Source organism: Sparassis crispa (assembly GCF_003851025.1).
Source record: "Sparassis crispa DNA, contig_000010F, whole genome shotgun sequence".
In the NCBI taxonomy this organism is placed as follows: domain Eukaryota; kingdom Fungi; phylum Basidiomycota; class Agaricomycetes; order Polyporales; family Sparassidaceae; genus Sparassis; species Sparassis crispa.
In genome coordinates, this window is record NW_020939758.1 from 905,477 (window position 1) to 931,961 (window position 26,485).

General features: G+C 51.8%; 9 protein-coding genes across 9 annotated transcripts; 1 reads left to right on the plus strand and 8 right to left on the minus strand.

The window, feature by feature from the left end:
• Nucleotides 1–212: 212 nt before the first annotated feature.
• Nucleotides 213–8,670, plus strand: SCP_1203090 (predicted protein; the record flags this gene model as incomplete). Its single annotated transcript, XM_027763192.1, has 21 exons — nt 213–248; nt 299–432; nt 483–729; nt 780–1,123; nt 1,172–1,256; nt 1,308–1,455; nt 1,510–1,606; nt 1,665–2,218; nt 2,280–3,499; nt 3,553–3,714; nt 3,775–3,936; nt 3,996–4,084; nt 4,133–4,335; nt 4,391–6,006; nt 6,056–6,453; nt 6,506–6,663; nt 6,724–7,514; nt 7,570–7,603; nt 7,664–7,807; nt 7,873–8,126; nt 8,191–8,670. 21 exons carry the CDS (start codon nt 213–215, stop codon nt 8,668–8,670), a joined length of 7,356 nt encoding a protein of 2,451 aa, XP_027618993.1.
• Nucleotides 8,671–9,225: 555 nt separating this feature from the next.
• On the minus strand, nt 9,226–9,771 carry SCP_1203100 (hypothetical protein; the record flags this gene model as incomplete). Its single annotated transcript, XM_027763193.1, has 2 exons — nt 9,226–9,464; nt 9,519–9,771. The coding sequence occupies 2 exons, from the start codon at nt 9,769–9,771 to the stop codon at nt 9,226–9,228; spliced, it is 492 nt and encodes a 163-aa protein (XP_027618994.1).
• Nucleotides 9,772–11,851: 2,080 nt separating this feature from the next.
• On the minus strand, nt 11,852–12,271 carry SCP_1203110 (hypothetical protein; the record flags this gene model as incomplete). The annotated part of the gene is made up of 2 exons (XM_027763194.1): nt 11,852–12,016; nt 12,074–12,271. 2 exons carry the CDS (start codon nt 12,269–12,271, stop codon nt 11,852–11,854), a joined length of 363 nt encoding a protein of 120 aa, XP_027618995.1.
• A 517-nt stretch (nt 12,272–12,788) lies between these two features.
• SCP_1203120 (hypothetical protein) lies at nt 12,789–13,161 on the minus strand (the record flags this gene model as incomplete). The annotated part of the gene is made up of 2 exons (XM_027763195.1): nt 12,789–12,837; nt 12,905–13,161. The coding sequence occupies 2 exons, from the start codon at nt 13,159–13,161 to the stop codon at nt 12,789–12,791; spliced, it is 306 nt and encodes a 101-aa protein (XP_027618996.1).
• Nucleotides 13,162–13,645: 484 nt separating this feature from the next.
• SCP_1203130 (hypothetical protein) lies at nt 13,646–14,380 on the minus strand (the record flags this gene model as incomplete). Its single annotated transcript, XM_027763196.1, has 4 exons — nt 13,646–13,684; nt 13,760–13,834; nt 13,887–14,281; nt 14,341–14,380. The coding sequence occupies 4 exons, from the start codon at nt 14,378–14,380 to the stop codon at nt 13,646–13,648; spliced, it is 549 nt and encodes a 182-aa protein (XP_027618997.1).
• Nucleotides 14,381–14,548: 168 nt separating this feature from the next.
• Nucleotides 14,549–14,995, minus strand: SCP_1203140 (hypothetical protein; the record flags this gene model as incomplete). The annotated part of the gene is made up of 2 exons (XM_027763197.1): nt 14,549–14,672; nt 14,739–14,995. 2 exons carry the CDS (start codon nt 14,993–14,995, stop codon nt 14,549–14,551), a joined length of 381 nt encoding a protein of 126 aa, XP_027618998.1.
• Nucleotides 14,996–15,064: 69 nt separating this feature from the next.
• On the minus strand, nt 15,065–15,475 carry SCP_1203150 (hypothetical protein; the record flags this gene model as incomplete). Its single annotated transcript, XM_027763198.1, has 3 exons — nt 15,065–15,122; nt 15,181–15,316; nt 15,388–15,475. The coding sequence occupies 3 exons, from the start codon at nt 15,473–15,475 to the stop codon at nt 15,065–15,067; spliced, it is 282 nt and encodes a 93-aa protein (XP_027618999.1).
• Nucleotides 15,476–16,434: 959 nt separating this feature from the next.
• SCP_1203160 (GroES-like protein) lies at nt 16,435–17,711 on the minus strand (the record flags this gene model as incomplete). The annotated part of the gene is made up of 5 exons (XM_027763199.1): nt 16,435–16,557; nt 16,618–17,015; nt 17,070–17,265; nt 17,320–17,398; nt 17,455–17,711. The coding sequence occupies 5 exons, from the start codon at nt 17,709–17,711 to the stop codon at nt 16,435–16,437; spliced, it is 1,053 nt and encodes a 350-aa protein (XP_027619000.1).
• A 1,766-nt stretch (nt 17,712–19,477) lies between these two features.
• SCP_1203170 (hypothetical protein) lies at nt 19,478–25,934 on the minus strand (the record flags this gene model as incomplete). Its single annotated transcript, XM_027763200.1, has 12 exons — nt 19,478–20,557; nt 20,624–20,719; nt 20,816–21,751; nt 22,028–22,063; nt 22,124–22,298; nt 22,347–23,486; nt 24,123–24,408; nt 24,458–24,671; nt 24,725–24,985; nt 25,047–25,340; nt 25,670–25,876; nt 25,926–25,934. The coding sequence occupies 12 exons, from the start codon at nt 25,932–25,934 to the stop codon at nt 19,478–19,480; spliced, it is 4,734 nt and encodes a 1,577-aa protein (XP_027619001.1).
• Nucleotides 25,935–26,485: the final 551 nt, after the last annotated feature.

Consider the following 26,485-nt stretch of genomic DNA (forward strand, 5'->3'; position numbering starts at 1 on the left):
ACCCTATTTGATATCCTGTACTAGTGCGCTCCCGACAAATCTCGTACTCTGATGATCACTCCTTTCGTCTTCTGAGCATGGGCCGACGTTCGTGACCAATGCGACATCAGAGTTATCCGGAAGGATGCCCGTTTGCGAAACTCTAGTTCTTCCAGATTTATATGTATTTCTATGGCGCCGAGGGAGGGTGCTCCAGTCTTCCCATTCTCGCGATGGGTGCTGCAACCCATTGTACTGAGATTGCCATTGTACGTTGATCCCCTCTGTAGTCGTGGTCAGGTGTCAACTTTGTAGGTAGGTCGGCATAGCAGCGGAGCTTCCAGGTGGTTACAAGAGCGCGAAAAACCTCGACTACAAAGCTTTCTCTGAATTTTTGCTCCAGAAAGGGGAAGCGTATGAGACCATTCCTTTGGAAAGATTCAACATAGAAGGGTGAGCATGTAACTTAATGACGATGCGGTGGTCCATTGACAACCATACAGCCTACGAGGGCAGGGTGTCGGTAAAGTTTTGACGGACACAGGTGCCTTTCTGAAAGATGTCCATTTGTTTGACTATCTCGAGTTTGGTATGACGAGCAGGGATGCCCGACTCATGCCTCTCAGTACTCGCAAGCTCATCGAGCTGGCTTTCCTTAGTCTTCTAGATTCTGGGATCGACTACAGGGGGCACAATGTAGGATGCTACATGGCTGGCGTAGCACACGACATGTTCGCAATCTCCGGCCATGTATGTCTTCGCACTATTCTTGTTTTCCAGATGCCGATGTTCAATGTCAGGATGACTATGAAGCCCGAGGTACTTTTGTCTACGGGCCTGCCATGGTCGCAAACCGCGTGTCGTATCATCTTGACCTTCGCGGGCCGTCAATTCCAATTGACACGGCTTGTAGCTCGAGTCTTTACGCGACACATCTTGCAGTGCAGGCCTTGAGAAATGGTGAATGCGAGGCTGCCGTTGTGGGTGGTTGCCAGATAAACCACAGGCATGTGATCGACCTCCGGCCTACCATTTCATGTATTCTAATTCGTCACGCTAGGTTTGCGGAATGGCTCATATATTCCGAAGGAGGAGTCTTGGCTCCTGATGGGAAATGCAAGCCGTTCGATGCATCCGCCAATGGGTATGTTTCTTCGCCGTACATTATTCAAGCTCACAGGTTGGGGGCCAGATTTGGCCGAGGAGAGGGTGCCGTTTCGATTGTCCTCAAGCCATTGGATGCTGCGCTTCGCGACCACGACAATATATATGGGACAGTACGTCTATGGATCTACTTGGGTTCGTTTAAACGCGCTGACATATGCTAGATTCTTGGAACTGGTGTCAACTCATCCGGTTCTCAAGCACCGGCAAATGCTCCAGTAGCCGCAGCGCAGCAGGATGCGATGCTTCGCGCTTTTGTGCAGGCACAACGGCTACCTCAAGAAGTTGATTTCGTAGAGCTGCATGCAACAGGTGCGGAAGGGATGCTATCTACATTTCTCGTTTAATTATGCTCTTGCTATGAAGGTACTGCTCAGGGTGATCCGGCCGAAGCAAATTGGGTTGGCGCACAGTTCCAAAAAGGTGAAGAGTTGATTATCGGCAGCGTCAAGGGAAACATAGGGTGCGCTCATTTGACAGATGGCGGCTGTCACCTCCAACTCATCACAGGTTCACATCAGACACCTGGAGATTACGGCATTTCTGGCGTCTCTGTGCAAGGTGTGCTCCATGTTCCAGACAAGGCTCATACCGCCCACCGTGAATCTAGACACTCCCAATCCGAGTATCAGATGGGACGAGTACAGGCTTCGCGCACCTACGGAAGTGGAGCTTCTTCCGTGTGGCGGAGCGTCCGGTCGCTCGCTCGTTGCCTTGGCTAGCTCTGGGATCGGAGGCGCTAACGCGCACTGTGTCGTTCAAGGTCCGCCTCTTCAGCGCAGTCACGTTTCTTCGTTCTGGAGCAATGACGACGTTCCCGCACTCTTCATTGCTGGAGGGTTGTCACCGCGCTCGACCACAGCTCTATATGAGGAACTGCAAGAACGTGATATCCTCGAGAACGTCCAGTACCTGTCTCGCATCTATGGCCGAAGATCGCGGTCGATGAACTGGAGATCTTTTGCGGTGGCCCATGATGGACGACTCTCTTCCTTCTCGAAAGCGTTCATGGTTCCCAAATCGACGCCTCCTCTTGTCTTTGTATTCTCCGGTCAAGGACCTCAGCATCTTAATAGTGAGTAGTACATACCTTTCTCCCGCGTCGCAAGGTTGATGGAGTATCACTTCTTTTGTAGTGGGCCGTGAACTCTTCAAGACTTGCAGCGTATTTAGCCAAAGCGTGGCGGAAATGGACGAAATATATCGTAGCGTCCTTGGTCATTCTCTGCTCGAGACCACCGGCCTCTTCGCAGATCACGTTGGGAACCAACCTTTGGGCGACATTTGGCCAATTGCAGTCACGCTTCCTGCCCTCACGATCTTGCAGATAGCTCTGGTCGATGCTCTTGCGAGCCTTGGTATTCGACCGAATGTCGTCATCGGGCATTCCGCAGGAGAGACTGCTGTGTTGTACGCCTCTGGTTCTGGTTCGAAGGCGATGGCTGTTGAGCTCGCGATCGCCAGAGGACGAGCGATGTCACTGCTGGAAGATGCTCATGGCACCATGGCTGCTCTTTCGTGTTCGCCCAGCGAGGCAGCCCAGATCATACAAGCTGTCGCTGCCGAGCTTGGATCTGCCGCTGTCCTGGAGATTGGGTGCTACAACACCCCGAGTGCCGTGACGCTTTCAGGAGCAGAAGACGCCATTGATCTCGCCGTCAAGAAGGCAGAGGCGTTGGGTTTTCTTGCAAGACGATTGCGTACTCGCATCCCTGTGCATTCGGCGTTGATGGCGCTCTGCCAAGAACAGTACGAGGAGTATGTGCACGACGTCTTTCTCCGTTACAATACCTCCAAACCCACCGTCGAAACGTATTCAACGAAGACGGGCGACCTTTTCAACACTCCCTTCGATGCGCAGTACTTCTGGGATGGTACTCGCGGGCCCGTCATGTTCACTGATGCTATGCAGGCCTCCCTCTCACAAAATCCGAACTCTACCTTTATAGAGATAAGCCCTCATCCCGTTCTGTCCAGCTATATTTCGTCCATGGCTGGAAAGGACTCCACCGTGCTCTGTCCACTGAGGCGGCCGAAACGCACGGAACACAGCGTAGAGACGCTCGGTCTGGTTGATTCTCTCGGAAGACTCATTGTCGCAGGTCACAACTGTGTCAACTTCGACGTTCTTTGCCACGCCACGGGCGACGTCGACGAGACAGTACCGCCGTATCCATTCGCTCGGAAGGACATTCCCTATAGAGCACAAACTGCAGAAGTCACGAGATTGCGACAATCGCGCAATGGTCCTCTGAACTACCCCCAGCTACAAGTCAATGCGAAGACGCATCCAGGTTTGGCGGAACATGTCATCAAGGGTGAACCAATCATGCCCGCTGCAGGATATTTAGAGATGGTAAGTGCCTAGTATCTCTTCTTTGCCAAATATATGAGATGCTCCTATGCTAGGCCCTCGAATTCGGGGCGAAAAAGCTGCTGAACGTCGAGTTCATATCGTTTCTAGCCTTATCTTCTGAGCATCCCACTCCTGTCCACGTCAAGCTAGAAGGGTCTCACTGGACAGTTAGCAGCGCATCGTCTGCCGATTTCACGAAGTCATGGCCACCTCAGGTGAGGATCTCCATTATATCGCCCTATGAGAAAACTGAACATACGGCCTACCACCGACAGTACAATCGCTTGCATGCGAAAGGTTATCTTTCGATGAATGCATCCGCAGGGGAACACCGAGATCCTGTACCATTAGATTACATTCGCGAGAGACTCCAGCCTGTGGAGATGAATGGTAACCTCGCTTCCCACTCTTACGCACCTGCATCTGATTGGGCTGTCGTGTGTCAGGCTTCTACGATGGTTTCAAAACTTTTGCTGATTACGGACCGACTTACCAGAGAATTCTTGCTTGCAACATGGGTACAGATGAGAACGGGCGCGATGAAGTACTGGTGCAAGTTCGTGGAGCAGACCATGATATTCCCGAGTAAGTTCAGAAAGCATGGGTTTTCCATGTTGATACTCATATGCATAGTCTTTCGGAGTACCACATACACCCTGCTATCCTTGACTGTGCCTTGCATGTCGTGGTGCATCCACTTATTACCGGGAGCAGAGACAAAGGGCGTTACTACCTTCCCTCGAAGGTTGGTACGCTTATAATACATGATGCATTGCAAAAGAAGTCATTCCCGCGAATGATTTATGCACACGCGGTGCTCCACAAGTGGCTGCCTGGTGCGAATGGTCCCACTGTTCATCTATGTTGCTCAGACTCACTGCCTGCTGACAGACTCGCTAATATGGAATGTCTCCATTGTTGATGAAGAGGGGACGCACCTGTGCACTTTGGAGAAGCTGGAGGTCGCCCTTCACGGTCAGTCGAGGAAAGCAGTACAAAAACGATACGACGTTGTATATCAGCAAGCCGGTATCTCTGTGGCTGGCCGTCACAAAAGCAATGATCCAAGACTGTCTGCCGACGTCGTCAGTCCATTAGCGCGAGTTGCAGGGATATATGGACTTGCCAGCAGTGTGGCGATGGTGTCGCGCTTCTTCTTCCCTTTCAGATCGGTTCGACAATTACTCTTCCCCTCTGCATCCGAGTACGTTGCACGCATCCCTACATCTGGCAGCTGGAGTTCACATACAGAAGACGACTCTCACAAGCAAGAATCTGTCAGTGACACGGCCAGCGTCTCATCGTCCGCCGGTGACGAACATGCATCTTCTGCTAGTACTTTGGGTGGGGAGTCATCTCCGGTGGTAATCGACTTCGTTAGAGGCAAGGAGATCAGGATCCAGAAACTCGTCGCCAGTCTAGATCCTTTGGCAGAGCACTCCTTATGGTTCCTGGCCACTATGGGACTCGATGGCGATGCCTCTCTCGGATTCACGCGATCCCTTCGAAAGGAGTATCGTGTCTGGACCATACGAGTTGTTGTCTTCGACTCCGCATGGACCGACCTCATAGAAAGGCGGAACGTAATGCATGATCTTATGGACGTACCCGACTGCGAGCTTGAGTTGATGGTGGATGCTCATGGCTCTGTGCTCGTACCAAGGATTGCTCCGACATCCCCACCTCCAACTGTAGCTGTATTCCGGCCTCACCTTCCGTGGAGGATGCAGACATCGGGGCTGGAGCAAATCTCACTTCCTCCCGTCCCTGACGAGCACGTTCTTGTGCGAATCGTGAGTGTCGTACAAGGCGCTGGGCCGCTTTGGTCGTTTGTAGGGCAGACTGACGATCGCTCTTCGGCCGTCGTCGGTTTGGCTGGTGGTTCACCTTCTAACGTTATAGTTGCTCATAGAGGAAGCTTGGTAGAGCGTGCCATTCCGAGAGGCAATTTGGGGCCCTGTGTGCTTGCATCTGTGATTGCCGTACTAGCCCTTGGGATCTCGTCTTTCACTCATCGGGAACGTCTTCAACAATCGTCGATTCTGGTGACAGATGCAGACACCACTCTAGGAAGCCAGGTTGCACAAATCTATACTGCACTTAGGCTTCACGCTATGACATTGCCTGCGCACTGCATTGCGGACATGATGCAGTTCTCCGAACATCCTCCCAAAATTGTGGTGTCTGGAACGGAGGATGTGTCGGAAATCCGCGCATTGCAAGATCTAGTAGGCTCACACGGTAAACTGTTTCTGTGGAATCACCGTGTCGAAGGCATTGCGCGTATCCTTGCTACTGATCCCTGGTCCATTGGTGACGCTTTGCGGTGTGCATTCAAGGAAGGCGCAGAACACAGAGAGCCGTTCCAACGTATAGCAGATCTTGCACACCCTTACGCATCGATGCAAGTACCACTTGTCTCCAGTCTCTTTGATCATGCCAAGTCTTATTTGCTGGTCGGAGGTGTAGGAAGTCTGGGTTTGCGTATCGCGTTGTGGATGTACCAGGTACGATGACGAACACTCCACGCAAATATTTGTTCTAATTGTGTCACAGAATGGAGCTCGGGAGATTATATTAACATCACGTTCAGGACGCAAGAGCGTAACCTCACGCTCAGAGTCTGTTGCCAGACACATTCTCAATTACTTGGAAAGTCTTCCTGATCTGGTGCTTCGAGTGGAAGCAGCAGATGCACAGTCGACCCCTAGAATGATGCGCGTTGTCAAGGACATGCAGAACCCTCTAGCTGGGTGCATGCTGCTCGCTGGGGCTCTCGTGGACAGGTCATTCGCATCACAGACCCAAGAAACATTTGAGACTCCGTTCACGCCAAAGGTTGGCGCATTCAAGGCTTTGGAAAAGACCATTCCGATTGCGTCTCTCGATTTCTTGGTTGCCTTTTCTTCTGTTTCCGGTATGTTCGGAAACGCGGGACAGACAAACTACGCAAGGTGCGTTGTTCGAACTCCTGGGACATCGATATACTAATCTTGTCCGATGTAGTGCGAACACTGCTTTGGCAGGCTTAACGAAGAAGTACCGAAACGCATTCACTCTTGTTACTCCTGCGATCATCGATTCATATTTCGCTCTATCCGCCGAAGCTGCTTCCAAGTATGGACTGTTGAAGCATTTGGGTGACTGGGGAATGACCGGATGGGGTGTGTATCGTTTGTCGCTTTGCAGATTCGGCCAGATGCTGAGGATTATATCTGGTACAGATTTTTGTGAGTACATTGGCGACGGTATTCGCCAATTGCGGGAAGGACCTGTGTGGCAGTATATCCCCGACTTCGACTGGCGCCTAGTATGGGACAACATGGGGCCTTCCACTATGTACGCTCAACTCGTGCCTGATAATGTCGCGGATTCGACCGAAGCACAACCAGAAGATGCTGCAGTAAGTCTACGCAACGTCGTCTGCAAAGTGCTGGACGTGGCCCCGCAAGATCTGTCTCGCGACATGCCGTTTACATCCTATGGCCTCGATTCGCTTTCTGCTGCATCATTGTCATACGCACTGCGTCCTGTGCTTGCGGTTTCCCAAATTCAGCTCCTGGCAGATCTAACACTAGGTCAACTTGAAGATCGTTTGAAGGAAACGACCGAGGATGCAATAGCGAATGGTGTAGATGGGGTGCAAGACATGCAGAAGGAAACCAACAAATCCCGCGAGATGTTGAAGTTTGTCGAAAGGTACACCACCAATCTCCTGCAGCTATCTTCCATTTCTCCTCTGTTTGTATCTGACACGAAGAACATCCTCATCACCGGAACCACTGGGAGCCTTGGCGCGCACATGCTGGCACATCTGCTACAGGCAGCGTTTCCGCTCAAGGTCTACGCGCTGCTGCGAAAGGGGCCTCAAGGCGTTTCTACTGCAGCGCGCCAGAGAAAGGCATTTGAAATGAGAGGACTCGACGTGACACTGCTGAAGGACGGCAGGCTTGTCTTGTTAGAGGGAGATCTGGTTGCTCCCTCTCTCGGCCTATCTGACGTTCTCTTCGAGACGGTACATACTTAATTGTGCGAATATTGAGGCTATAACTAAAGTTCTTCCCTCTCAGGTTGTGGAATCGCTCACGCATATTGTGCACCTGGGTATATTCACAATCAGGTCATCTTTAAGTTGTCAATATTTACTGACACTCACAATTTCAGGATGGCCCATCAACTTCAATGGACCTCTGACGATGTACGAAGCTGCGATTCAGGGACTTCGGGCTCTGGTGGACACGTCGTCGAAACATCGCAGCGCGTCTCCGGCGAAGCTGATCTTTGCTAGCAGTATCAGTATGATCCGCAGTACGCAATATTTTTCCTCTCGTATGCCAGCTCGCTGCTCGCTCACGTCGACACTATTGACGCAGATCTTCCATACTCACATCTGGTATGCGAGGAGCCCCTACTTGACCCTATGATTGCACTTGACTCGGGGTATCCGGAATCAAAGTGGGTTGCAGAGCGTATACTCGGTCTTGCCTTGGAGAAGGGCCTGAGAACGACGGTGGTGAGAGTAGGACAGCTGAGTGGTGGCGCGAACGGAGCATGGAAGACAGCTGAATGGTTTCCTGCCATGATCTCGGCCAGTGTCACTCTAGGTTGCTTGCCAATGGCTTCTGGAGTGAGTATCCTTTCGTTTCATACGCCCACTGATATGACATCTGATGATCCTTCTGCAACGTCAGAATATCTCCTGGCTACCAGTTGATGTTGCTGCGCGCGCATTGATCGATATGCTTGACACGCCCCAGTCGGTTCTCCACTTGCGTCATCCGACACCCATGTCGATCTCTACTGTCGTCCCGCTCTTCTCAGAGTGTCTAGGGCTACCTGTTGTCTCTTACGCCGAGTGGTTTAGCCGCCTCAAAACTGGCCTCGCACGCCGTGAGAACGGAACGGAGGCCAAAGGACTGGCAGGTCTGGAGCCGGCGATGAGGCTGATGAACGTGTTTGAGCTGTCAATGCAGGCGTGCAGCTCCCAGGACAACACTGAGGAGGGTAGCAGAGAGGACTTCGGTTTGACGTGCAGCGTCGACGTCACCGAGGGTCTTGCTGCATCGGCAACGCTGCGTGAAGCTGCCAGCACGCAAATTGGGAGGGAAGATGTGGAACGGTGGTTGAATTGGTGGCGAGATGTGGGCTTCTTGCCTGCGAAAGCGAACTGACGGGGCGAGTGAGATAATGTTGTTTGGATAATGTAAGACTTCGCTCTCAGCAAATATTCTGCTTACCAGATGTTGTACGTTCTGTTAGATGTGCTGCTGTATGTTCTGTTGTACACCAACTTCATGATTATTCGCAGGAATTTATAATCGCGTTTGCGATTACAATCTTGTGACCAAGTTGATATCAATGCTAGCATCTTATGAAAAAAAATGGTGAAGTGGAAGATGACGACGAGTATCAATCTTGGAGAACTGGTGCAAACGCTCGAAGGCTAATTGCCCTGATGCACATCTTCCGCCTCGTCTGGCTGCACTCGGGCCTCTCCGTGCCCATCTCTTTTGCCTCGGTGGGTCAGGATACAGAATATTCCACAATCTTACGCCATAGTAACTTAATATCCGTGAGCCTTCGTCGATGGGACAGTATGCGGAACCAACAACGATTCGTGAGGCGAATCCGAACGGAGCATCAGTTCCACCATCAAAAAAATTTGCAAACATACACATAATTTAACTCACTGCTACCATATCTCGCGGCGCACGACTACTTCACTGCTACGCTTCCCGTTCCACTTGCAACGCCCGTCGAACTGCAGCCAGCGGGGCTGACTTCGCCGCCAGGTCGACAGTCCACACCTGATGGTCACGTACATGCAGTTCGCCTTCTCTGGGCATAGAAACCCAACCGTCGTAAGAGGGATCGACGCACTTCACCGGCTCCAAAATCTTGAGGATCCGCAAACTGAGCCTGGGCGGCTTGTCGTCTGTCCGCTCGAATCGGCAGAAGGCACTCCCTGCGCGCACGCCGTGAGGACCATATTTTAGCAGAGTGCGTACCTCCAACTCACCGGTATATGGCGCGGTCACCTTGCCTGAGCGTGAATCGTAGAAAACGCGGGCCAGCTCGAACCGATAGAGCTCGTCCTGTCCTAATAAAAGATGGTACGTCGGCGCTTGGCGACCAAGGTCTACCCAAATGGTGTCGTCGAGCGAATGGAGTATCTGACTCCTCTGGAGGAGCCTGTCTTTGGCATACAGGCGAATGCAACGATCCACCAGATCCGGTGTGACCAACCCATCTCGCAGTAGCAGTGCTCGCATCGGCGCATACCTCAAGGCGGAAGCTATCAACAGGAGTGGAATACGCCAATGTACACCATTTCCCAGCAACAAATCCGTCCCTGACGCAAAATCGGTGAGGCTGGAGTCTTGTGTAAGGCGAAAACGAACTTCGCCCGCCAATGGTGTTTCTGGTGAGGGAGAATAGTAGTACAAAAATCCGCGTGTATTAGGTGGAAATGATATGATTGAACCCCGGTGAAGTTGATAGCGAATGCTACCATGGCCCTGGACTTCTGAAAGGGCAGCATATATAGTGGGGACATTGCGGCTGCTCAGGTCCATGCAATCCTGTGGTCTTACGCGACGCGGGTCGAGAGTTCCAATTACGAACTTGCAATTTTTAGGACGTGAAGGATTAGTCGCAGACTACAACTCAGGTCGGGATTCGTCAACAAGAACGACAGAGTTCGTGGCGAAGCCTGGGGACTCACCTTAGATTGTGTATGAGTGGAGGAAGACCGTGCATGGAACCTATTTATACCCCTCAGCTCGAGTATTTGCCGCAAGGATTTATGCAGCAATTGGAGGGGGAATCGAGCGGTGATCATCGCAGCACGCCCGTATAAGATGTAGGTGATCAGGAGGATGTCACAGAGAACGAAGAGTGACTCCTATATCGTGACTGGTACTGAACGCGTTCCGACGCGTCACGCCTCGGTACGCTTGCCCAGTTTTGTGCTCTTGTCAATTATTTTTCTTGCTCGGATAACAACTCCCGACTCAAAAGTGAAGGCGTTCTTTTTACACTAGTGTTGTTGTGCTATTTGTCTTGTGGCAATTCTGTCCTCGCTCTCAGAGCAAGTTCCATCGCCACCTGGTTATATTTTTGGTCTATCTGACTGGGGGCCTATTCAGTGGCTCTAGACTTCATGGTGAGTTTGACCAGTTCTGAGCACAAAACTGACACTAGCTCACGACTGAGGAGGTCCTTCGCACCGAGGCATTGGTGGCGCCGGAGGGATAGTCAACATTCAGATGTTTAGCCTTAGGACTGGACCCACAACGCCGTCGCGTTCGTTGGAGATGGCCTCTAATCACTGCGTCGGACGGGCGAGGCCAGTGCACTCCACCAACTTCCTTACCTCTAAGAAGCCTGATGATGGCACTGCCCGAACATTATCCCTACGCACACACCATGCTGACATGATGCCATACAGGATGAAACACTGCACGCACTACCAAAGACCCGATCGCTCTGCCCACTGCGGGGTCCAGTAGCCTCAGACCTACTACAGCTGCCTTCCCTGGCCCATTCACCGGATTAGAAATCACGCCGTTCTACTCCGCCTGGAAGATGATGGAGAACCGATTCCTGCGGACATTACAACGCGCACGAAGGATCTGCAGACACCCGGACTTCACCGACTCGCTTCAGAGAGCTTTTTCCTGAGACATGTTGCACTGAAACTGAAGCTTGGCCCGCCATTCGACAGGCCTACATAATGGTGCAGGCCCGGATGCCTCTCGGGCACAATGCCATCCACCTCCACGCATACCCACAACCATTACACCACTGGCGGATGTGCGCACACTACCGCACGTCGTGCGGTACATACTACTGAACAGAATCGCACTGTCATTGCGGTTGTGAAGTCCGATTTTCCTCCAAAAGATCGGTCCCTCATTGCTATGGGCGACAAATCCCTGTCCTCTCGTGCGCTTCACAACGGCGTCTCCATGTTCGATGAGTACTGCCGCGTGTCACCATATAAACCGTGTCAACACACTAATCACCAAACATCCTAGTGTAATGGCCCCCTAGTTCGTATATTTCTTAGCCTTATGCCTTGTCATTTGCTTGCTTTGACCCTTCCTGTATTGCTGCACTCTTAACTTGCACCGACCACATTATCACCTGATACTCCTCGCCGGTCTGCGGCATCGACTTTGTTCGACCCCAACCTTCCGACTTCATGTACAAAGGCTGCTGCATCATCGTAGTACTGTGCCTTGGCGCTCTATACTCGCCTGCTCGAAGTAAAAATACTAGAATCTTTGTCTCTCTCTCTCTGACCGTCTCTCCAATGTATTTATAGAAATGTTTAGAAGAACTTGCTATTCATACCGATGCACGATTTATCCGTACCGCATAACCAATACAAGCCTGCAACGTCTCCTGAGGGTGCACAACGAGTTTCACACTGCTCGCCTCATTGTTCGTATGCCTCGCCTCGCCGTCCTGAATTCTCGCCAATCCATTAGGCAAGACCTCAACACGATTCGGCTGGTGGTGTATCAGTATAACTTGATCCACAGGTCTCAAGGAGCAGAGAGAACAAGCACCATTAACCGTGATCAGGCCGTTTTCGAGCAGTGACGTGATGTGAGAGAACAAGCTCGCTCCGGTCTTGCGGTTTGCGTGACTATCCCCGTAGACGCACACAGCCTTCTTGTTGGCACATTTCTTTGCAGGGTCGACGGAATCACCAAGCACTAGGGTTCCGCCACCCTGCGTTCTGCGAGGCCGAGACTGATCCATCGAAAACCAACTCGATGGGTGCTGCGGTGATGTCGGCGACAGTAGAGACGAGCTAGGAGATAGGCAATTGGCGGTCAAGAACATGCGTCACCGATGGAGTGTAAGAACTCTGCATTTTTCAGACACAGTGGAGATGATGGGAGAGAAGCCGGAGAGCTTCGCAAATTGGATGGCTGACAGCCAAACCGACGCGTCACCGATCTGCATGAACTGCACAATGCCAATCGATACGTACCGTATTGGCCGATGGAGGAAGTACCACCAAGGTTTCCCCGCGTATTTTCCCCGCCCACTCTCTTCCCAAGGTGGGAAGAGAGCGGGGCTACGAGCCGGATCCCCTTGGTTGAACAGGTCAAGCGCAGAGATGGCAACGCCCACCGAGAGAGAAGCCGCCTGGTCGAACGAAAGATTGTTCGGAACTTTGTACTAGACGAATATTGATGTTTAAAGACTGAGCGCAAATGCATAAAAGTCCAGGGCACACCTTCGCTGTCACCTCGGCAACTGCAAGGAAGTACTACTGAAAAGTGTTATACGCATTGGTGTTAAAAAGCCCACGGGAAAACCTAACCAATGCCAGTGCTTGTTGATCAGTACACGAGGAACATCCTTGAAACGAGACACATAGCTCACACCCTATCGCCTATGGCAAACCCTGAAACACCCTCACCAATACCTGTAACTAGACCTGCGGCATCAAATCCAAGGACGGCCGGGTACTCAGTAACGAGGATGCCATATGCCTGTATCTTCCATTCGACAGGGTTCAAGGCGGTAGATTCGATCTTTACGAGCAACTCGCCAGCACCTGGAGCTGGTATGTCAATTGTCCCGATGGCGAAGGCACCCTGCTTGGATTGAAGGAGAAGCGCTTTCTGCTGAGAAGACATAGTTAAGGTCATGGCCCAAAGTTGGGGGGTTGATGCGATGAGTATCTGAATACAAAAAGCCTAGAGAAGCTGAGATAGTTAAGTAGCAAGACTCGGGCGGCAATGAACTCGCTTTGTTATGGTTGCAGAAGTGCAACCCACGTATCTTTCCACAGGTATCCTGCCGACGCAGAACGTCACTCTGCCGCTGGCGGTTTGGCCACGTAAGTGGATGTTGCAATCATAGTGCTATCATGTACCGCAGATATGTATCGGGCGACGCATTACGTTGCTACAGCCCTGCCCTCTGGGGTTAGTAATCGGGATCAGTAGTAAGGTCTGTCGACCCATTCACTTCACTTCCGCACTGGCACGCAATGCCCTGCTACCAATGGCGGATAGCTTTATCTTGCACTAGGTCCATGGATAATCGCAAGAATTACGAAAGTCGATGTGGAAGAAGACCGTGTACAGCGCATCCGGTGGATGCTGCCAATTGCGAGATTCACACTACTTCTCCGTGTGGCCAATGCAAATGGGATCTCTTTGCTTCGTTGATGAGCTCAATACAGAACTACGGGGTCTCCTGCGGGCGTACGATGAGCTTCAGACCACTGACCTCATTGTTCCTGAGCCTCTCTAACCCTTCAGGAATCCCCGCCAACCCATTAGACAGTACCTCAACACGATTCGGCTAAAAACACATATGTACAAACAGCAGCAGAGACAGACGATATCTTGCTTACCTTGATCAAACCTCGTTCCAGCAAAGACGTCAGCTGCCCGATTAGGCTTGCGCTCGTCCTACGGTTCTCAACGTAAGTGTCTCCTTCTGCGCGCACGATCTTCTTCTCCGGAGTCTTCTTCGAAGGATCCACTGCATCCTCGAGGACGACTACGAGAGTTCCACTAGGTGCGAGGATATCGTACGCGGCGTTCTGTGTATCGCGCAAACCAACCGCATCATATACTGTCTTGACAGGTAATGATGTTATGTCGGTAACGGCGGATCGGAGTTCTGAGGCAGACAGCCTGCGATCTAGGACGTGCGTCGCGCCATAGGATATCAGGAACTTCGCATTGCGAAGAGATGCAGTGACTATGACGGGAGAGAAGCCAGAGAGCTTGGCCAACTGAATCACTGCCATCGGAAAATTCAGCCAGGTCGGAATGTTCAGTAAATGATCATTTGGCGCGTACCGATCTGACCAACTAAAGTAGTACCTCCAAAGATCATCATTGGCGTTCCTGCATACTTCCTCGTCCATCCCTTTCCCACGGTGGGAATATAGCCGCGCTGCTGGCGGGATCATCTCGATTGAACAGACCAAGCGCTGCTGTCACCACGCTCACTGGGAGTGCTGCAGCGTCATCGAAAGAAAGCTTGTATGGAATCTTGCATACGCAGTCATCGAAGGGGTAAGCAGGGACACATAGCATGTTGGGTGCATACCTTTGCTGTGATGTCAGCGTCAGCAAGAATATATTGCTGGAAGGTGGCATGAGCGTTATCGAACGCGCCCTCGGTAAACCTGACGAAACGCAAATGATCCTCATCAACATGGGATTCCTACCTCAGAATGAGCAACACCACTCACACTCTGTCGCCGATAGCGAATCCAGATACTCTCCTTCCAAACCCTACCACAATACCAGCAGCGTCCAGGCCCAGGACAGCAGGATACTCCGTGATGAAGATGCCGCGCGTTTGCATCTTCCAATCTACGGGGTTTAAGGCGGAAGATTCGACTTTCACAAGCAACTCGCCAAAGCCGGGGGTCGGTATGTCGACGGCTCGGATGACAAACGGACCCTGTTTGTACCGGACGATGAGTGCTTTCTGCTGGGCAGGCATGGTCGATGGTAGTCAATGGACGCTCCCAAGCTCGGACGATTGACCCATTTGCTGGTGGCTACTCCGCAATCAAGGTTCTGCCCTCGGGTGCACCTCTGAGAAGTTCGCCAGGCTGAGATAACGAGAGCTTAGCACCCATGAGATTAGACATGCCACAAATTCATGCGAGGGTCAACTAAACGCACCATGTGCCTCTGCGTGTGGAATACCAAGGTAATGAGGGCACGCAAGCGGAACAATGAAAAGAAACCCAGGTCACTTCTGCGTTTTCTGGGGCGGCAGAAACGCGGGGACGTGTCATAATTTGAGATTCAATGGCACCTTGTGCCCAAATTCGAAGCCAGCGTGACGCAGTCAGCGTCTGTCTTATAGGAACGAAGTACGGTACTTACCGTACGCGTGTGACGAATATCCCTGACACACTGCCTTGCACTCGCGTCCAGGTATATCGAGAGTCATGCCCTTGTTCAAGGCAGGCATTGCTCCTTGCTGCATCGAATGGGTCGCAAGAGATCGCACCGACCACTAAGCACTTACGGATGAGATTACTCACTGATTGCGTCGTGGGCGCGTATGCAGCCGCACATGATATCGAATGCCGTGAGTCCTAGGATTTGGTTTGATATTGCGACGTCATAGCGCGATGGCCATATTGGTCTGTGAGAGTTCTACGTCCCGGACGACGTACGGCAGAACGAGCAGCATCATTCATGTGAAGCCCTATAGAGAAGAATCAAGGTCCGTGCTGTCAGTTTCACACCGCGGCAGACCTCAGCACAGATATCTCCTGCATCAGTGTACTTACTCTCTGAGAATGGAAATGGAATTCAAGTCCTGAGCCGACCAAGAGGTACAGAAAAAACAGTAGGAGATCGATACTACTGAGCCCAAAAAGTGATGGGTGCTGGCTTAGTACTAAGGCTGAGTGATAACAGGTCGTTTAAGACGAAGGAGCATCAATTTGTTGAAACTGGAGGAAAATGTGGAAGACCCATTCAACGCCTTGTTAGCGCCCATGTTATTACAGTAATAAGCTAAGGCTAGATCATCTACTTGACCAGTTGAGGTCTTGGACAACCGTGCCGTGATTTCGAATCTTGTAGATATGCCTCCAATTACATAGTTTTGACGGCACTGTCAAGGTCCTTGGTCGGTAGACCTGTTCAAATTACACAAGTGGATCGACAGACATGGTCTCCACGTTCAGGCTAAAGCCCCGCTCCGCAGTTCGCCATATTCACCTGGAAATCGACGTCCACGTACATTGAAATGTTATGCGCTCGGATCGCCTGTATACGTTCGGACTTCAAGCAATTGTTCCGCACTCCTGAGGTTCATACCTACCTTAAGCCTCATCTAATCAAACAATCACATTATTCATACAACAAAACTCTGGAACTGCGCTACTATCTTTGCTTTACCTCTCCTTTAACACACGGCTATGCGGTTCCCTCCTGAGGGTGCGCGACAAGCTTGAGGCCGCTAACCTGGTTATTCTTGAGCCTCTCCAACCCGTCGACTATACCTGCCAATCCGTTGGGCAAAACTTCAACGCGGTTCGGCTGACCACCAGATAGCCGCATCAGTAACGCGAATGAAGAGGAGAAGGCAAATTCGCGTGCCTTAATTGCACCCTGTTCCAACAGAGCCGTGAACCTACTGAAGAAGCTGGCGGCTGTCTTGCGGTTCTGGGCACCATGTCCGCTTCCATACACTTGCACGACCTTCTTCTCTGCGACCTTCTTCGCAGAGTCTACCGCCTCTTCTAGGACGATCACAAGAGTACCACCTGGGGCGAGCACATCGTATGCAGCGTTCTGCGTGTCACTCTCGCTCACTGCGTCATAGACCAACTCCACGGGAGCGGACGTAATCTTGCCGACGGCGGCGACGAGCTCAGAGGCGGAAAGCTTGCGGTCTAGGACGTGCGTCGCGCCGAAGAACTTCAAGAGGTCGGTATTATGCAGAGATGCTGTGGCGATGATGGGCGAGAAGCCTGCGAGCTTCGCAACCTGGATCACTTTTATTGAGGGTTAATTCACGCTGATGTATAAGCTGTTAAGATAGTGCGCACCGTATTGACCCACGGAAGTAGCACCGCCGAAGACTACAATGGGCTTTCCGACATATTTCCCCTTCCCACTCTCTTCCCAGAAAGGCGTCAAAGCCGCACTTTTGGCCGGATCATCTTGGTTGAACAAGCCCAGCACAGCGGTTACGACGCATGCGGGCAGCGAAGCAGCGTGATCGAATGAGATATTGTTCGGGATCTTCGGAATGGACGCTCAGACAAGCGTCGATGCATAGTACACCGAGCTACACACCTTCGCCGTTATGTCGGCGACAGCGATGAAGTACTGCTGGAAAGTGGCGTGTGCGTTATCGTGGTTGCCTTCAGTCAGTCTAAAGAACCAGTCGGCGATTCCCGTCGACACGCAAACAACGCACAGAGAACTCACACACGGTCACCGACGGCAAACCCACTCACGCCCTCTCCAACTTCCTCTACGATACCAGCTGCATCTGTCCCCAGGACTGCGGGAAAGTCAGTGGCGAAAATGCCATAGCTCTGGATCTTCCAGTCGACAGGATTCAATGCAGTCGACTCTGTCTTGACGAGCAGCTCGCCGGGGCCGGCTTTCGGTACGTCAATTGTACCAACCGCGAGGGAGCCTTGCTTGGACTGGAGAAGAAGGGCTTTCTGCTCGGAAGGCATGGTAGGCTGGTGGTTGATGCAGGTTCAGCAGGGACACTTTCTGATACTCATCGCGGGCATATTTAAGGATTCACCTGGCCTCGGCGAATGCATGTCGAATCTTGTCGGCGATAGTCTTGGCCTCATTTCGACATATGCTGACGCGATAAGTTTCGCCATGACGCCCGCGAACCTGGCTTGATCAGCAAGGAGAGGGCTGCTGAATCAGCAGCAGTGGTCCATCAAAGTTATAGGACATCAATCCGTTGCATTCCTCATGATATGTGCATGGATCACACCGCTATTGCGCAGCTTCTCCTGCAGGTATGGCAAGAGAACTACAAAAAAGGTGGATGCACGCTCTTTCGCGACCTGCGCGACGCGTTCGAGGATGAGAATATCATAGGTACTACGAGAACATTCTGCTACGGTACACGTCTCACAGGCTGTCTAACCGTAAATAAGTTCAAGACTGCAAAAGGTGTCTACGTGGCAGTCTAGCTATAGTGATAGCACAGTTAGGTCCTAGCGGAGTTTGAAAAACCTAACCTACCGGCGCGGGCGTCATGTGCCTCCCAATATGGTAAATGACTGCCACAAATGGCATTTCAGACATAAGCATTCTCCATGGCTCGGGCACCATGCTACTGCAACTCAAATTTCAGGCTCTGTTGTATGTTTCCATAAGTATTAGTGCCTGTTTCTGATCACTACACATGAGCTCTGACTGCACACAAAGATTGCACAAGTTTGCTATCAGGCAGAGATGCACATTCTTAGCAACACTGTACGTGATTAAGTTCATGCACGGGGACATTTCTTCTTAGTGCAGAGCAAGGGTATACCCTCGGGTGTCCCAAAGCATACCCCTACCCATACCCGTGAGGGTACGGTACCCTTTGCTGCAGGTACGGGTTACCCACGGGTACGAGAGATTCTCACAGGTATCAATACTCTCACGGGTCTACACACAGGTCAAGACATCATTGTAGAGAATACAAGGCTATCTACTCAGGCATGACTATGCTATCCCATCCATCTTCAAGTCCTTCATCATCCTCATTGGCCTCTGAGAGTGCAGTGATGGCACCAAGTGGCTTCACTCTCCCGGGCAGAGAAGCACACAGATCGACTGCACTGACAGTCCATTCTGAAGGTGCAGCAGCAGAATCCTATTGCGAGTACGCGGCGAGGGGGGAAGGCGTCCAGGGGATGTCTGACGGATCTAGAGCGGGACCAAGCACAGCTCAGTCTCGTGCGATAGCAAACGAGTGACTGTATTAATACTAACCTAGAGCGGGACCAAGCACAGCTACTACAGGTCAGTAAGGAGATAAAAGGTAGGTAAAGAAAGTATTCACCTCAGTCTCGTGCGATAGCAAACGAGTGACTGAGGTGCATCGTCCGAACGTCCGCCAGTACTACCTACGTGATTATGTAAGTAACGTGGTGGCGTAAATACCGTACTACTCTCCCTGTGTCGCAATGTATGTACTTCAACACGCCCACTCAGGGTGACAGGGAATAGAGTATATAAATGAAAATACTTAAGCCAAGCCCATCCCCGCTGAAAACTTCTCATGCTTCTCACGAGGAAGCCCCTTCGTCAAGACATCAGCAACCTGATTTCCGGTAGGAACGTACTCAGGTTCGATCTCGCCGGAGTCATACTTCTCGCGGATGAAGTGGTAGCAGACGGCAATGTGCTTGGTGCATTCATGGAAAGCAGCATTTTTGGATAGCGCGATGGCGGACTGATTGTCGATGAGTAATGGAGTAGGGCCCTTCTAAACCTGTCCAATCTCCGAGAGGAAAGCACAAAGCCAGACTGCTTCCTTTGTACCATGAGCTCCAGCCATATACTCAGCTTCAGTGCTGGACTGCGCCATCGAGTGCTGCCTCTTTGAAGACCAGCTGACAGCGCCTTCCGATATGAGGAAAACAAAACCTGTGACCGATCGACGGTCGTTGACGTTCGCTGCCCAATCTGCATCCACGTATCCGAGAAGGGGTTCCTTCTCCTTGGTAGTGCCACAATAGACGAGCTTCTTGTCTGCTGTCCCACGCAGGTAGCGATAGACTCGCATAAGAGCAATCCAGTGCTCCTTGCCTGGTGTTGCAGCATGCTGGCTCAACGCGCCCACTGTGAACGCAAGGTCGGGGCGAGTCCCGATCATTGCATACATGAGAGAGCCAAGCGCGCTCTGGTAAGGCTTCGGGTCGATCTCCGCCTCCGAGAGCTTGACGAGCTTCTGGTTCTGTGCCATAGGTGTGCTGACCGGGCGGCAATCGGCCATACCATGTTGTGCGAGACACTTCTCGACATACTGGTGTTGCGAGAGCTCGAGGACACGGCGAGGACGATCACGAGCGATTTCCATGCCGAGGAGCCACCGTGCTTCACCAAGGTCGGTCATCTCGAAGCGAGACTTGAGATCTTCCTTGAGGGTGGTGACAGCAGTGAGGTTGTCAGAAAGAATGAGCATATCATCGACATAAATGGCAATAATGAGGAGAATACCATCATCATTCTTGTAGAACACGCTGTGGTCCGAGTGGCAGCGGGTGAACCCAAGCGCCTCGAACTCAGCACGGATCTTCTTGTACCACTCACGTCCAGCCTGCTTAAGACCATAGAGGGCCTTGTTCAGCTTCCAGACGAGGCTGTTGGACCTGCGGAAGCCAGAGGGAACCTTCATGTAGATCTCCTCATCAAGATCACCATTCAGGAATGCCGATTTGATGTCCATCTGGTGGATCTCGAGGTCGAGCTTGGCAGCAAAAGCAAGTAGTGTTCGGACAGAAGCGAACTTTGCGACGGGTGCAAAGGTTTCGTTGAAGTCGAGGCCCTCAACCTGTGTAAAGCCCTTGGCAACAAGTCAAGCCTTGTACTTCTCGATTTCACCGTCCGGTCCACGCTTGATCTTGAAGACCCACTTGCAGTCTATGACCTTGCGATTCCGCGGGTGCTCCACTTCGTCGTAGAGCTCCGCTTTGACAAATGCGTGTAGCTCCTCTGCGCACGCAGCCTTTCAGCGCGCAGCATCGGGGCGTGACATCGCCTCCTCGTAGGTCTGTGGTTCATCCCAGCTTGTGGCTTTGTGAGCATTCTCTGCATCGCCCACTTCCTCTGCATTCTCCGAGTCTGCCACTGCGGCATCAGCGCCCACTCCACCCACATCATCCTGGCCCTTCGGTTTCCGTGTGTAGGAGGACACGAAATAGCGGTCATCATCGGCCACTACCGGTGCCGTGCGCGTTCGACCTGAACGGCGCAGTTCCGGAGCCGAGGGAGGAGGTGGTGGTGGCTGCGCGGTGTGACACCGGCACCTAATTTCGGGCAGTGGAATGTCATCGTCGCTGTCCTCATTCGCGCTGTCATCGTCATCCTCGTCGTCGCTGTCGTCCACATCCAGGAGTGCAGGTGCGTCCTTATCTTCATCTGGGACATCTTCGACAGTGGGCCTTGGTGGGCGCGGAGACGGCGGCAGCTGCGGCCGCATGTCGGGCGCCTCCTGCATAGGTGTGATGTCAATTGTGATGCGACTGGGTGCGACTTCGGTGCCTTCATCGAAATACACGTCGCGGGATTCGACGATGCGGCCGGTCACTCTGTGAACCAGATGGTAGGCCTTGCGATTTGCGGCAAACCCCAGGTGCATGCACTCGAACGTTTTCGAGTTGAGTTTCTGACGTTTTTCCTTCGGAACGTGGACATAGGCTTTGCAGCCAAAAACACGGAGGTGCGCCACGCTCGGCTTGTTTCCGGTGTAGGCCTCGTGTGGTGTGAGGTTGTCAGGGAGAGTGCGGGTTGGAACAGAGTTAAGGATGTGTACTGCATGTAACACAGCATCACCCCAGTATGTGTTCAGCAGTCCAGCGTCATTGAGCATGCTCCTGGCCATCTCCTCGATGGTGCGGTTCATCCGCTCGGAAATGCCATTCTCCTGTGGAGTGTAGGCATTCGTCTTTTCGTGGTGGATGCCCTTCTCCTGTAGGTACGCTTCGAATTCCTTCGACTCGTACTCACCGCCACCATCAGTCCGCAGGATATTGGCACGCTGCCCGGTCTCGACCTCAGCTCATTCAACAAAGGCTTTGAAGTGTGAAAGCGCTTCATCCTTCGTCTTCATGAGATTGGCGACAAGGTGGTGCATGTGTCCATTGATGAACGTGATGAAATAGCGGTGGCCGGACCGCATCTGAGTCTGCATGGGACCACAGACATCGGAGTAGGTGCGATGGAGAACGCGGGGATTCTCGACATCCGACTCCTTCGGGATTGGCTGGCGTGTCTGCTTGCCATGGAGACAGGGCTTGCAGGTGACGTTACTCACCTTTTCTCCGACGATCGACATGCCCTTAACCATTCCCTTTCACACCATCTTCAGCACAGAGTCTACGGAGATGTGACCAAGGTGGCGATGCCAGACCTGAGCACTCGCACTGGATGTTGTCTCCTTAGCAACAAAAGTGTGGAGTGAGGGATCATCCATGGAGTTATCGTAAGAGGGAGGGAGATCTTCTGCCTGCAGGATGTAGGTACACTCGGGGAGCTGCGTGGTCATGTCGAGAACATAGAGATTTCTCCGCATGTACCCAATGGTGCTAAGTCAGCCCTGAGCATTGCTGATGCGACACGTACCATCAGTGAACCTAACATTGTAGCTGTTGCGGTCAAACTGCGAGACAGAGAGCAGGTTGCCATTGAGATCTGGGACATGGAGAACTTCCTGCACAATGCCAGTGTTTGTTGAGCCATGGTCGACTGCTGCACGGAGTGTGACCTGACCGATACCAACGGTGAGGATAAAGTGCTCATCTCCGAGGTAAACACGCTTGGGCGTAGTGAGGGTGCGGCAGTTTACGAACCACTCGCGGTGAGATGTCATGTGGGAGGAAGCTCCTGAATCAACAATCCAGCGGTGGAGGTCATCACCACGTGCCAACTCCTCAGCAACGAAGAGGCGGAGCGTCTCGGAGTCAGCCTCACCGACACTGGCGATCTTCGCAGATTCCTTTGCATCAGCAGCCTTCTCAGCTTTCTTGTCGCCCTTCTCTGTGGCGCCCTCCACCTGGCTCGCCTTGAACTTCTGACACTCGTCCTTCGTGTGACCAGTGTAGCCACAGAAAGCGCACTTGCCCTTCTTCTTCTTGTCCTTGTCCTTCCCCTTCGACTTCGACTTGGTATCAGCATGCTTCGCAATGAGCGCAGATGCTGCGGTTGTCTCGCCACGTCGCTTCTCCTCGCTAAGGACCTCGTTGACGACCTTCTCGACTGTGAGTTTCGAGTCAGAGGCCATGAGGATAGTGCGAAGGGTTGAATAGGATGGAGGAAGGGAGATAGCCATAGCAATGGCGATGAGCGTGTTGTCTAGCGTTAGCCCGAGCGTCTCGAGGATGTGGGCCTTCTGCTGCATCGTGTTGAGCTGCGGCTCTAGCGGCGACTTGTCACTAAGTGTGCTGCGGAAAAGGTCGCTGATGAGATAGGCTAAGGTTTGCTTGCCTCTGCCCTCGTAACACCTGTTCAACTTCTCCCAAGCATCCTGTGCCGTCATCGAGTACATCACACCGTTGAGCGGCTCGTCCTTGAGTGTCAACGTGATCTGCACGAGTGCCTCATTGTTCCGGACATCCCACTCCGCCTTCTTCATAGTATCCGCTGTTCCGGGGTCGGCTTCGGTGCCGTCGATGAGCGAATAGAGACCACGCAACCGGAGGATGGTAGTCGTGCGGTACTTCCACGTCTGGAAGTTTCCGCCATTGCTTTCGAGGTGCTTTGACTCAGCTTTGGAGCTGGCCTGAGATATCGGCGGGTATAGAGACATGGTTCGACAGGGGTGTGAACGAGAGAAGCAGGTTGTGGGAAAGGAAGGTGATGACAAGCGATTGAGTTCTCGATATTTCCGATGCTGTCAGATTCAGTTGGAGCCGGGGCTCATAACCTATTGCGAGTACGCGGCGAGGGGGGAAGGCGTCCAGGGGATGTCTGACAGATCTAGAGCGGGACCAAGCACAGCTCAGTCTCGTGCGATAGCAAACGAGTGACTGTATTAATACTAACCTAGAGCAGGACCAAGCACAGCTACTACAGGTCAGTAAGGAGATAAAAGGTAGGTAAAGAAAGTATTCACCTCAGTCTCATGCGATAGCAAACGAGTGACTGAGGTGCATCGTCCGAACGTCCGCCAGTACTACCTACGTGATTACATAAGTAACGTGGTGGCGTAAATACCGTACTACTCTCCCCGTGTCGCAATGTATGTACTTCAACAAATCCGGCCCTTGCTGAAGAGGTGTTTGACATCAACAGATGTTGCTGGAAAGTTCATCAGCCACATTTGACTTCAAATGGCATGGTACATACCAGGGATAGTCAGATAGCTCATGGCCATGAGCAAGAGACATGGAAACTGCTTGTGTCATGCATACCACCATCCCAATGCATCTGGGACATGCTCTGTATCGGCATTGAGGTAGCGCTGGAGCTCATCCTGATCATCTTGAGTCTGCAAGATGTTCTGATGAAGCAAGTTGTTGAACATGTTGGCAGACGGCTGAGCTTGAGTTGCAGCTGGGGTAGCCATCCTGGACATCACATTGCACCCTGCATAGGTGTGTTCAAACTCCTTATGCACAAGTTCCTCTGCCGTGTTGATCCAGTCTGGCTGCCAACCAGCCTGCTGGAAGTATTGAAGCTTATGAGAGGGGTGGAGCACTATATAAGATTTGTATTTAGTGGTCAAATTGATACTATAAACACTTACCCATGGCGATCCGATAGACATTAGACTGATCAGTCTTGTCATAGTAACAGTTGAGGGTTTTCTTTGCCATGTTGATTGCAGTGCAGATGCATGGTTGGTAGTGGGTGTCGAGGGAGTTGTCGGTGAGTTTCTCATCGATGATGTCCATGGCCAGTATGACCATGGGGAGACTGGGCATCAAATGCAAGAAGTAGAGGGTGGTGTCATTGAATATCTGAACATGCTGGCATGAGGGTGCCGCCACGTCCAGAGTCACGTGTGACTCACCTTCAGAACATCATGCAGCTGTGTCACTATCTCCCACTCATTGTTGTCCATCTCATACTTCCTCAGCTTCATCGCCCTATCCTCCATCATCTCATTGATCGCAGGCTGATACTCCAGCATGAACTGCAGCATTCGGAAGGTCGAATTCCAGTGGGTTGTGACATCGTGGGGCATCTTCCTCTCGGCCAGTTCAAGCTCTCCCAGCAACTTCAACCAAGCAGGCAAGAGCTTGGTTGAGGACCGGACTATGGCCTGCATGATCTTGCACAACTATTCAGTGTCAGTAAGGTAAGTGGAACTGTTTCTGCCACAGATGACTTACCTTGACGAGCACAAATGTTACAGGGCGCACGCTCTCATTGAGTGCTGTGTGGTCCTCAGGAGAGAGGTCCGCACGCTCGTCTTTCCATCCATCAACATCATTGTCTTCTTCCTCCCCAGCTCCCCAGTTCAAATCTCCATCCATCTCGAGGTCCTTGGCAAGTTCTTCCAGTGCACGCTCGGCCTCATCCATCAGATCCTCGGCCTTCCCTTTCGGTGCATCAAATTGACGCAAGAGTGTCTTTGTGACCAGATTGATGACATGGTCAAAGCAGTGCAAATGATTCACCTGTCCCTGGAAGCTATCAATCAGTTTCTCAAGCACATCAGCAAAAGTCAACTTTTGCTTACTGGTGTTATACCCTTGATTAAGGAAAAATAAGGAGATCCCGTTTCTTATTCCTCCATTATTCACCCTTATCGGCATTAATTTCCCAATTAAGAACGGAGACCTCCTTAATTAAGGAGATAAGGGAGCTAAATGGAGGTAACCAAAAGTTGACTTTTGCTGATGCATGTCGATCATGGTATCGTTGTTTGTCGTGTTGTCTGCTGTCACACCAAGCAACTGCAGCAAAAGTAAGTCCTTTCATTTTTCGTGTGAGATTGGTCTGATCCATTTACCTTCGTAGAGATTTTGAAGTCTTTGACCATCTTCGCGAATGCGGCAGCCAGATTGAGGCCATTGTGAGAGTCAGCAACCTCAACCACATCGAGAATCATGCAGAGAGGCAGCCCCTTGTGCTGCAGATGCGCGGTAAACATGATGAGGGCCTTGTTATTGGGCGACGTCCATGCATCCATAGCAAAATTCAATTCTCCTTCATACTCCTAACAGTATGTGAGCCCTCTATCCAGTTCGAGTGTGCGCACTACTGACCTGCAACATTTTTGCGACGCGTGCATGACAGTGCACAAAAACTTTGTGCACATCGCATGCCACAGTCCACCACGATGGGATCCAGTACTCCGGCCTTCCAGTCTTCATCAGAGACTGGAATGCATGGTCCTCGATAATGGTGAAGGGCCGAAGGCTTTCCGAGACCCAGCGTACAATCTCAGCCCTGCATCAAGACGTTCAGCAATGATCACTCAACGCTGTGGAGATCAACTCCCCTGGACTCCATGTGAGTATACTGGCACATAGAGTATGTAACTTTCTCCTTGCCTTTGCAGACGAACGATGCCATAATATCACCTGACCATCAATATTTCTCCACAGATGGCCATGCATCTGCAGCCATCTTCAAGTGATCAGCTGCCACTAGCGCCTCTTCTCCTCAGCACTTCTGTATATGCTTTCACAAGTTCCCTGTCGACGTTCTGTCCCCTTTGTTGAGCCATCGTGTCACCTTCATTTTGCAGCCACAGTTCCCACACTGGAAAATGTGCCCGCGCATGCCCGAGGCCTTGTCAACATTAATTGTCACATTCGGCTTG